We start from the raw sequence: 12,670 nt of genomic DNA, 5'->3' as shown, positions 1-12,670 counted from the left end.
CATACTTTCCACAGAATACGAGGACACACGGCAGGCACACACAACATTGCGCAAACGCAAAGATAGAAAACCAAAGGATCAAATTGAAGAAACAACACAAGATAGGGAAAAGGGGGTTCAAATTGTAAAAATCGAGGAAGTCGAAGAGATTGAAAAAGAAAGAAAAAAGGAAGAAATCGAAGAAGAAATTATTGAACTCGAACGGGACTCAAAGGGCAGATTGATTTATAAGCAAAAGCAAGATATACAAGAACAGGTAGATGTAGAGGAAGAGGAAGATACAATTGAAAATGTTAGAAAAACATTAACGCCAAAAAGGCCAAATATCGGTCAAGATGAAATACAACTGGAAGAAATAGAAGAATTTGAAATAATAAAGGAACCATTATTGCCATCTATCACTTTAAATGTATCTAGTCAACGTAACCAAATAATACCCTTAGATCATATAATCGAGCAAGCGCCTGGAAAACCCGAATCGACAAAAGCTAAGTATACATTGGACACTGTTCTCGCGCTAACAGAACAGACGATGTCAGTACATGAAAAAGAAATCGATCAAGTAACGATCATTAAGCCTATCGAACGTAAAGCATCGATATCAATCTCATCGATAGAACCATATTCTACCGTAGAAACAACAGCACATATATCTACTGATGAATTCTCAGATACTTTCAAAGCCGCTTCTTTTGAAGCTACCTCTACGATAATAACAAAAGAAAGTCTTCTTATCAGCGAAACTATGACTCATGATGATAACATATCAAGTCTAACTTTGATCACACCGGAAATGAGTCGAAATGCAAATGTGCAGGTTACTGTACAGGAAGCCACATCTGTTAGAGAGACTATAGTTAATCAAAGTGAAATACCTACCGAAGATTTTATAACACCCTTAAGCGTTACGGCGGAAGATATCGTTTTACCACAAATATCACTTTCGGTTTATGAGATACAAGAAGGTTTGGCTGAAGATAAATTGGAATCTGCAAAAACGATGTTTACGAAACCTCGAATTAATGTCAATGCAATAGAACCATTAATGGTGGAAGAAATACATTCCGAGGATAAACCAGGAAAATATTATCCGGAATTAATAGTACCTACTGAAGTTGCCACCGAAACGATAATCTCGCAAAAACAACGTATAACTGAAGAAATGAATGCACCCGAAAAAGAAGGAACATACATTCCAGGTAAATTACCACCAAGTCAAATGGCTCAAATCGGAATCACCTATGGAAACGAAACAGCTGTTATTCGTCACGATTTTGTTCAGGAGCGCGAAGGTGAATACATTCCTGATCATAAAATAGATTCTTTCGAAGCGACACCGAATATCACTGTTTTAGAAGGAGTCACAATTTCAACAATTGATACTCAACAAAAGGAAGATGATTTAACAATCGAACAAAGCAAACATATTACGGCTGACTTAAATGTTGTCGAAATTATATCAGCCGTAACAATAGAGACGATGACTTCTGAAAAAGAACAAGACTATCATAATGAAGAAAAGCCCACCACTAAATCAGCCATTACGTCAATTTCTTCATTAGAGATTGGTTCTATAACAGATACAATTGTTCAAGAATCCGAAGGAAGTTACAGTGTTGATCAAAAACCATGCGGAGTATTGGCGGAAACGTCAGTCCGACCAGAGGAACATATCTTGATATCTCAAATTCAAACTGCAGACTATCCCGCAGACTTAAAAGACACGCTCAAGTATATTTCAGAGAGCGGTACTATATCCGTTCAATTGACAGAAGCGAAAACTATTCTCGAAACGCTTGCTCATGATCAAGAGACTACTATGAAGGAAGATGTTACACCAGAAACTCATACGATCGAAACAATCTACGACGTTGTTAGAGGTATTGAGATATCGCAAACTACTTCCATAGAAAAAGAAGCCGATTTAAAAATATTTGAGATGCCTGAATCACATCGCGGCAAAACAGTGCCTACTCATCCAATGATTTCACTTGAAGTTCAAGAAACTCAACCAGAAAATAATTTAGGTGAAGTAATAAAAGATGCCTTATCAATAGCTACAGCTAAAATTGGAGCAATCGGTCTACAAGAGATGATTGTTGGCGAGACTATTGTGGCGGAAGATGTAGCTCCGGCGAGGAAGGATAAGGGTCCCGAGACTACGACCGCCGTAATCTCAATGAATCAAATCGAGAGCTTGCATACTACGATGGTCATAGCAGGTGAAAAAGAATCCGAATACATTGAAGCGACTGATGTTAAAGATGCATTTGCAAATACTGAATATATGACGCAAGTGGTTCCAATATGCGAACAAGTAAGAACAGAATCGCCTACCGAAGAATATCTAGCGGTAGACAAACCTATAAGTGGAAAAGCATATACATCTCACATTCCTATAGAGACTATTAGCGTTGCTATGCAAGAAACCGCGGAAAAGGAAGAAATTTATAAAGCGGATACAAAACCTGAAGGAAGGATAGCAAATATTGAACTCACGGAAATGAAACCTGGTGCTAGCGTTTTAGAAATAATTCCACATGATCTTGAGAATATTTATACACCAGATACTGGTCCACAGACCCATATGGTTGAATCATCCATAACTGGTCATACTATCGCATCAAAAGCAGAAGTCATAGTGGAACAAAGTGCTGGAAAAATAAGCAGCGATATTCCGAAATCAGGCAAAGCAATAATACAACAAGAAGCTCTAGAAGAATTAATAATAACAGAAACAAATGTCAGTGAAGCAGAACGAGTTAGAGAGGAAGATACGCGTCCTATTCAACAAAATGCCGCAGTCGAAGTATGCGCTCGATCTGAAAAATTAACTGTCACTGAAGTAACAACTATATTAAAGGAAGAAGAATTGCCAATGGATAAATTACCAAATGAACGAAGAGTTATATTAGATATAACCGAAGGCCGTGAGATAGCCGAAACGCAAGAAATGATTCTTGCAAACAATATAAGTGAATTAAAAGAAGAAAAACCAAATCAAGAAAGTGCCAACCAGTTGCAAAACGGACTAGATGTTGTACAACAGATGGAAGTATCGATATCTGAGAAAGAATCTCCTTTAAAGATGGATGTGAAACCTGATGTTAAAAATATTGGTATTAGTTTCCAAGAGGGAGAAAGTTTGACAATTGAAATTACACATCCGGAAGACAAAGAAGATGTGCTTGATGAAAAACAGGTGCCGAAAACAGCCGAAGCTACAATCAATGTAATAACACACAATATAGCGTCGAAATTTGAGATTGTTAGTAATGTCACCCCAATTGAATTATCTACCGAATTTACTCAAGAAGCACGTCCTAAAGCAACATTATTACCATTTGAAACAGCTATTGCTGAAGAAGTACAGACAAGAGAAACTGAAAAGGCTTTCTTTCATATGCCAGCGCCAGAGAAAAGAGCTAATCTTGAATTTATAATAGGCGAAGGGCTTGTTGTATCTTCTGTGACAGCAAGTGACAAGGAAAGCATATTCGCAGAAATAGAAAAACCGCAATTAAAGTCTGCTAGTTTTGATATTCCCGCACATATTGTGGCAGAAGCTGCCGAAGTAACTGCGACCGATAACATAAGAGAATTAATACGTGAAGAAACGATCTCCGCGATGGCTACGACTGAGCATATCACTCATTCTAGTATTGTTACATCCGATATGTCAGTTGGTGATTCAGAACAACCTATGCTCGACTTTATTACACCAGATAAGAAAAGAGTCGATGTATCGTTCGAAGAAGAAACGAGTGTAACAGTAATTGAAACAATTGCATCTGACAAGGAACGAGAATATTTGAAGAAACTGAATATTCCCAGCGAACAAATTACCACCAGCTTTGACGCTCATAAAATCGCCGAGCTCACCGAGATTACACCGGCTATTTATCCAGGAGATTTGGATGTGAAAGCGCCAATGAGTGCAGCAGCGAAAGAGGAACGTTTACCGTTTGAAAGCATTATTCAAAGTGAAACTGTTGCAACAGAAACAGAAATAGAATTTAAAGATAAACCAACTAAAACCGATACGGCCCATATATCTGTTGATGAGATTATCAGTGCCACTATGTTCACTGAAATTCCAGGCGAAAAAGAAGATATCCTTCGAATTCCCAAAAAACCTATAGAGAAAAAAGCCGAGGTTCAGTTTACCGGACATGTTATTGCTGAAAAAAGCGAAGTCAATCCCGCTTCTAGTGCTGGAATACTGATGGAAACGAAACCGACTTCTATTACAGCTATACTTTCAAGTATTCCGTTAGAGGCAGTAGTACAAACAGAAACACAGCCAACGGAAGCGGAGGCTACACTCGGGAAAGATAAAATACCATCTATGACTGAAGCTGATCTTTCAATGATAGTGGAACAAAGTATAGAAATATCTTCAGTAATCTTGGAGGATAAGGAAACCGAATATAGACCGAAGGAAACACCAAAACCAAGAACAGCGGAGAAAACGCTAATTGAGACTCATGGCGTGGCCGAAACAATAATGCAGATTCCTGATTTTAGTACCGGCGAAATTGCAACTGGCGAAATACCATTGGCTGCTGTTGCAATTCCAGATCATATAGTTTTTAATCCGTTAGTAGAATCACAGCCTGTTATTCAGGAAAAAGAAAAAGAATTTGTTCCAACATTAATGCCAGAAAATAAAACTATAAATATTGATATGCAAGAAGGCAAAGCAATTGTAAGTATAGCACATGTAACACCTATAGATAAAGAATCACCGTATGTCATCGAAGAACAACCGCGTAAACATGCTGCTTCATTCAATATCGATGCCACTCACGGTATAGCAGAAACAACCGCGGTAGCTGTTGAACATTCTATAGGAAAAGTAACTATTGAAAAACCAGATATTAAAACAGTATCGTCTACGCACGAAGTGCATCAAAGTCTCTTAGTGACCGAAGGCATATCTCAAGACCGAGAGAAACCTTTCGAAGGTAAATTCATGCCTGAAATGCACAAAACAGAATTATCCGTTGAGGAGGGTAAGCGCGTTACTTCTGTTACAGAAATTAAAATAGCTGATAAAGAAGCTCCCCTTAAAATGGTATTGGAAGATAGAACTCATTTGGCACTCTCGGTTATTACTCCTGGTCATGAAGTAGCCGAAAGATCTGAAATAATTCTCAATTCAAGTACAGGTGAAATAAACGAAGTTATAGCACCAACAAAAATAACAGCGCTAATTAATCAAAAACCTTTTGAAACAGTGCAATTAACCGAACAAATTCCCATAGAGAAAGAAGTGGACAGCATTCGGGAAACACCACTGACAAAAACAAGTGCACGTGTTGTTTTAGATGAAAATAGATTTGTCGCTATTACAGAATCTATTACTGCTCAAGATGTAGAAGAAGAATTTGCTACAAAGAAACTTCGTCAAGAGGCAGCGAATCTTTTAATGGAGGGCAAAGAAGTAGCCGAACGAACGGAGATTAATTTACGCGAAGGACTCGGAGAATTACCTGTGACATCAGAACCTATTATATGCGAAGCACATAGAATTCAGTCTACTTTGGAAAGTATTGATGTGATCGAAACGATTTCTCAGGAGCAAGGTACAGCATTCTTTGATAAATTCAAACCTAATACATGTAACGTTGACATCAGGTTTATCGAAGGAAAAAGTATTACTGTAGATCACGTTGTAGCACAGGACAAGGAAAAAACGATAAATATTCCGAGATATGAAGAGAGTACGGCTAGGATAAAACTAACAAAAGCTGGTATGGATGTTGCACAAAAGGCTCAAATATTTGTCGAGCAAAATATTGGTTCCGTTAAACCTTTAGAAAAAATGCTAGCAGAAGCTCATATAAAGCAAGATGAGTTTCAATCTATCATTATTCAAGAAGTTCCAAGTGCAGAAAGCGAAGATACTTTTAATAAGTATCCAAAATTGATATTGAGCACAGCTGTGCCAAAATTTGAGGAAGGACATAGTGTGTTTATTACGGAGGTAACATCTGGTGAAGTCGAAGAATCATTCGAAGAAAAGAAACATAAAACGTCACAAATAGCCATCCGTTCTATTGTAACCGAACGCGATTCAATAGAGACTACAATGGTGGAATCACGAGTCAATGTACCTGAACAACTTCCTGATCGTACTTCAGTACCACAAGTAGCCACGCCGGCCCAAGACATGTTTGAAAGCATTATTATTAACGAAAATCTTATCGAGGAAAGCGAAAAGACTTTTGATAGTCTTTTTAAACCAATGACACAAAAAGCAAATATCAATATAACGGAAATAAAACCGTTACAAATTTCAGAAACAATTATCGAAGATAAGGAAAAAGTATTGGATATTGCGACAAAACATTCTGAAGTCAAAGCTACGCCAGGCATTGATCTGTTTCAAACTATCGAAGGTTCTTTTGTAGAAAGCATACAAAGCACTCAAGAGCTCTATGAAGACAAACCACTTTCTTCTCAAGCAACTATAAGTCAAACCACGATGGAGACGATAGTAAACGTTGAAACTACGACGGCTGAAAAGGAGGATATTTTTAAGAGCACTTTTCAACCTGAAAAACAAAAAGGCAATCCACAGTTCGAAGGTCTTACGACAGTTGTAATTACTGAGATAGCTTCTAATGAGATTGAGAATATCTTACCTGAAGTTGTTCCACCGAAACAGCATCAGGCGCAACCAAATTTAACGAGTAAAGAAGCCGCGGAAATTCTTCAAATAGTTACTGCAAACACAACCCAAGATCTTGCGGAAACTACTAAATTATACGAACAAAGAGGTAAATCAGAATTTGAAGAATTATCATCACTAACCATTTCCGAAATAGTTTCAAATGAAGTTGAAGACGTCTTAATCAGTAAAATTACTCCAAAAGATTGCAAGGCTGACTTCAATGTTTCTGGTAGAGAAGCCGCCGAGACAATTCAAGTAACAACAATATCCGAAACCAATGAGCTTGCTATAAAAGGACCTGAAGAACAGAAAAGTAGCCAACAAATCAATGAACTAATTCCATTGACTATTTCACAAGTTATTTCTAATGAAACCGAAGAAACATTAATTAGCACTGAATTTCCTAAGAGGAAAATAGCACAACCAAATTTATTTGGTAGAGATATCGCGGAAACAACACTAGTCTTAACAATGACTAGCGCTGAAGAATTTATTCCTAAAAAGGAAACCGAAAAACAAAAAGGTAAACCCACTCTCGAAGAATTAACGCCTTTAATGATTTCACAAATAGAATCTCAGGAAATCGAAAGTGTTCTCGCCAGTCCCAAAATTCCAATCAAGAGAATGGCGCAGACAAGTTTGTACGGAAGAGATATAGCGGAAACTATGGAAATAACGACTGTATTAAATGTAGATAAATTTGTTGAACTTCAAAAGCCTGAAGTACAAAAAGGAAAACCGAATCTCGAAGAATTATTACCTTTGAATGTAATGCAAATCGTATCTAATGAAACGGAAACTTTTCTGCTTAGTCCAGATATTCCTGTGGAAAAAATAGCACAAGCTAATTTATCCGGTAGAGATATAGCCGAAACAAGCCAAATTTTAACGATGATAAGTACAGAAGAACTCTCACAACAAATAGCACCGAATGAGCGTAAAGGAGAATTCAAGGTAGAAGAATTATCCTCTTTGACTATATCTCAGGTATTGTCTCATGAAACTGAAGAAACTTTTCAGAGTCCTGATGTACCTAGTCTACTTACGGCAATGCCTACGATGTCTGGTAGAGAAATTGCTGAAACTTCTCAAGTACTCACCGTTACAAATACCGAAGAATTTTCGAGACCCAAAAGTCCAATAGGACAAGAAGGTAAACCACGTGTGGATGAGTTTTCACCACTCACGGTTTCTCAAATAATATCTATTGAAACAGAAGAACAATTGCCGAATTTAGAAAGATTAGACGAGAAAATAGCAAAACCATGCCTTTCTGGTAGAGAAATAGCACAAAAAATTGAAATTGTAACCGCCTCAACTGTCAAACAAATACCTGAAGTAAAGAAAAAAGAAGATCAGAAAGGAAAGTTAGATATCGAAGAAATGAATTTTATTATTATGTCTGAAGTAATTTCTACAGAGAAAGAACAAGAATTACCGGGTTACCAAGAGATTCCAAAAGAAGGTAAAGCTCTGCCTAAAATATTAAGTAGAGAAGTAGCAGAAATATTAGAAATCTTGCCAGTAAGCACCGTCAAAGAACTTGCAAAAATGCAAATATCTGAACAACAGAAAGGAAAGCCAAATTTAGAAGAATTGATGCCATTATTGATATTTGAAGTACCTTACAATGAAGCGGAGAAAGAACTACCCACACTAAATGAACCAACTAGGCAAGTAGCTGAAGAAAGTATGTTGAGCATGCGCGTTGCCGAAAAATCACAAACAATTCCATCGTTAACAACGGATGAGATGATAGAGACTGCCAAACCTCTAATAAAGAAGATAACACCGAAACAAATACCATACGAAAGTATACAACAAACTGAATCAATTCCTCATGAAAAAGAACGCCTACTTGTTTCTGATAAACAAACATCAAGTGCAACAGCCGATATTTCATTTCGAATTTCCGAAGGCATTGAAGTTATCCAAGTAACTACTACAGAAAAGGAAGTAAAAGAAATCGTAAAAAGCCTAGAAGGGACTCATCAGACTGCTGAGCAGAGTATGTTAAGTATGCCCGTAGCTCAAAAATCTCAAGTGATTATATCATCAACAACTGACGAGATTATAGAATCTGCAAAACCTGAAATAAAGAAAATAATGCCAGAACGAGTACCATTTGACAGTATACAGCAAACTGAATCGATTCCTCATGAAAAAGAATGTTTGCTCGTTTCTGATAAGCACACACCAAGTGCAACGGCTGACATTTCATTCCGTGTTTCCGAAGGTGTTGAAGTTATACAAGTAACCGCTACGGAAAAAGAAGCACAAGAAGTTGCAAAGAGAGTGAAAGAAACAACTAAACAAACTGCCGAGCAGCGCATGTTGAGTATGCCCGTAGCTCAAAAATCCCAAGTAGTAACATCATTAACAACTGACGAAATTATAGAATCCATAAAACCTGAAATGAAACAAATAATTCCGGAACAAGTACCATTTGAAAGTATACAACAGATCGAGTCAATAATTCATGAAAGTGAATGCTCACTTATCTCAGATGAAAGAAGAACACCAAGTACAATAGCCGATGTTTCATTCCGCACTTCTGAAGGTGTTGAAATTATCCAAGTAACTACTACAGAGAAGGAAATGAAAGAAATTAAAGAATTGGAAGAAACACCTAATCAAAAAGCTCAGCAAAGCATGCTAAGTATGTCTGTAGCTCAAAAATCTCAAGTATTTCCAACATTAACAACAGAAGAAATTACAGAATCTGCAAAACCTGAAATAAAGAAAATAATACCTGAACAAATTCCATTTGAAGGTATACAACAAATCGAAGCAATCCTTCACGAAAGCGAAGGTTCATTAAGCCCAGATAAAAAAACTCTAAGTACAACAGCCGAAGTTTCATTCGGCGTTTCCGAAAGCGTTCAAGTTATTCAAGTAACTGCTACCGAAAAGGAAACAAAAGATGTGATAAAAAATCTGGAAGAAGCAACTCAACAAACAGCCGAGCAAAGCATGCTAAGTATGTCCGTAGCTCAAAAATCTCAAGTATTTCCGACATTAACAACAGAAGAAATTATAGAATCTGTAAAACCTGAAATAAAGAAAATAATACCTGAACAAATACCATTTGAAAGTATACAACAGATTGAATCAATTCTTCATGAAAGTGAACGTTCGTTGCATCCTGATAAAAAGAGACCAGATGCAACAGCCGAAGTTTCATTTCACGTTTCCGAAGGCGTTGAGGTTATCCACGTAACTGCTGCAGAAAAAGAAACAAAAGAAGCAGTAAAAATATTGGAAGGAGTAATTAAACAAACAGCGGAACAAAGCATGCTGAGTATGCCGGTGGCTGAGAAAACTCAAATGGTTACATCATCAACAACACAGGAAATTATAGAATTTCCTAAACCTGAATTAAAGACAATAATACCGGAACAAATACCATTTGAAGGTATACAACAAATAGAGTCAATTTCTCATGAAAGTGAACGTTCATTTACTCCCGATAAAAAAATGTCAAGTACAACGGCCGACGTTACATTCTGCATTTCTGAAGGCATTGAAGTTACTCAAGTAATCAGTACGGAAAAAGAAACAAAAGAAACTGTAAAAAGTTTGGAAGAAGCAACTAAACAGACTGCCGAACAAAGCATATTGAGTATGCCCGTAGCACAAAAATCACAAATAATTGCGTCATCGACAATTGAAGAAATTTTAGAGTCAATAAAACCTGAGGTAAAGAAAATAATACCTGAACAAATACCATTTGACAGTATACAACAAATTGAATCGATTCCTCATGAAAAAGAACGTCTGCTCGTTTCTGATAAGAAAACACCAAGTGCAATAGCCGATGTTGCATTCCGTACTTCCGAAGGCATCGAAGTTATACAAGTAACCGCTACGGAGAAGGAAACAAAAAATGTCATAAAAATGTTGGAAGAAGCAATTAAAGAGACTGCCGAGCAGAGCATGCTGAGTATGCCTGTAGCACAAAAATCACAAGTAGTTGCGTCATCGACAACCAAAGAAATTGTAGAGTTTGCAAAACCTGAGTTAAAGAATATAATACCTGAACAAATACCTTTTGACAGTATACAACAAAGTGAGTCAATTCCTCACGAAAGCGAATGTTTATTGGGTCCTGATAAGAAAATACCTACTACAACAGCCGAAGTTTCTTTCCGCGTTTCCGAAGGCATCGAAATTATTGAAGTAACAGCTACAGAGAAAGAAACAAAAGATCTCATAAAAAGTCTGGATGAAGCAACTGAACAAATAGCCGAGCAGAGCATGTTAAGTATGTCCATAGCTCAAAAATCTCAAGTATTTCCGACATTAACAACAGAAGAAATTATAGTACCTTCTAAGCCTGATACAAAGAAAATAGTACCGGAACAAATACCATTTGAAAGTATTCAACAAATTGAATCAATTAGTCATGAAAGAGAAAGTTCGTTCCTTCCCGATAAAAAAGCATCAAGTAAAACAGCAGAAATTTCTTTTAACGTTTCCGAAGGCGTTCAAGTAATTCAAATAACCGCTACAGAGAAAGAAACTGAAGATATCCTAAAAGCTCCAAAAGAAGCAATTGAACAGACAGCCGAGCAAAGAATGTTGAGTATGCCCGTGGCTCAAAAATCCCAAGTGATTACATCTTCAACAATAGAGGAAATTATAAGATCTTCAAAACCAGAAGGAAAGAAAATAATACCTGAACAAATACCATTTGAAAGTGTACAACAGACTGAATCAGTTCTTCATGAAAGCGAACATTTACTGCTTCTTGATAAAAAAACCCCGAGTACAACAGCCGAAGTTACATTCCGCGTTTCTGAAGGTGTCGAAATTATTCAAGTCACTGCTACAGAGAAAGAAGAAAAAAAAGTCTTAGAAAAACTAGAAGAAGCGACTAAACAAACTGCCGAACAGAGTATGTTGAGTATGCCTGTAGCTCAAAAATCTCAAGTGATTACAACTTCAACAATTGACGATATTATAGAATCCATAAAGCCTGAGATAAAACAAATAATTCCAGAACAAATACCATTTGAAAGTATACAGCAGATTGAATCAATTCCTCATGAGAGCGAACGTTTGCTTAAGCCTGAAAAAACGACGGCAAGCGCAAAAGCTGATATTTCATTCCGTATTTCTGAAGGAATTGAAGTTATTCAAATAACTGCTACAGAAAAAGAAGCAAAAGACGTGATCAAAGGACTAACTAAGGAAGTGAAAGCACAAACAGATATTATAGAACAGAAAGTTGCTTTGAAAACTGAAATTCTTCCAGAAAGTGTAGTATCAGAATTCGTTATTCCAAAACCAGAAGGTAAAACAGCTCGTGGAATAAAAGATGAAATGCAAGGCATAATTGTTACTGAACTACAACATGTTGCTGAAATTGAATCAAATCTGCCCGAACCCGTCGTACCAGTAGTACCAAAATTAGCAAGCACGTCTATCGAAGACAACTTGGAAAAAATTGTGGGTAAGTATTACTCCTATGAAAAAGTAACCTGACTGACTGCATTGACAAATCAAAAGAAACGTTTAGAAAAATTTCATCTTCACGGAACACGGTAACTGTTTGATTGATAACACTTAACAAATCAGACAACATGGACATAGAATATTAATTTATATTAGCAAAGAAGAATTATAATAAACATACAATTTCTAAAAAATTTTTAAGTAAGTTAACAAACAGCTTGCATAATATTAAAATTTTTTATTCTCTCAGGTAAGTGTAGAACCTATTAAATATAACAATTGTAACTGATATTTATATTAAAAGTGCATATATTAAACACATTTACATAAGAGCATGCATTTCTTTCTACAGCTTCATCAGTAATTATTCATATCTGATAAAATAATATAAAATATTAAAAAACAAAATACCTTAAATATAACTAAAAAATATAATAAATTTAATAACAAATTACTAGTATGAGTCAAAACTCAAAACGTAAATAATCAAAATAAATTTTAAAAATATACAAACTTAATCACGTGCCACACCTG

General features: G+C 36.4%; 1 protein-coding gene across 7 annotated transcripts in view; it reads left to right on the top strand.

Annotated features, from left to right (window-relative positions):
* Positions 1–12,670, top strand: part of sls (sallimus) — a 122,000-nt gene that overhangs the window by 83,191 nt on the left and 26,139 nt on the right. For 6 of the 7 annotated variants that reach the window (XM_089072201.1, XM_089072198.1, XM_089072199.1 and 3 more), the window contains one exon: positions 15–12,134. The exons of the other annotated variant lie outside the window; for it this stretch is intronic. In XM_089072201.1, the coding sequence (XP_088928327.1) occupies positions 15–12,134 (12,120 nt within the window). The remainder of the gene's footprint in view (positions 1–14; positions 12,135–12,670) is intronic. 7 annotated transcript variants of the gene reach the window in all.

The sequence above is a fragment of the Pogonomyrmex barbatus genome, unplaced genomic scaffold (genome assembly GCF_055798465.1).
Source record: "Pogonomyrmex barbatus isolate J1 unplaced genomic scaffold, ASM5579846v1 scaffold13, whole genome shotgun sequence".
NCBI classification, from domain to species: Eukaryota; Metazoa; Arthropoda; class Insecta; order Hymenoptera; family Formicidae; genus Pogonomyrmex; species Pogonomyrmex barbatus.
Note: the sequence above shows the minus strand (reverse complement) of the source record. Positions and strands in the feature narration are given on the sequence as shown.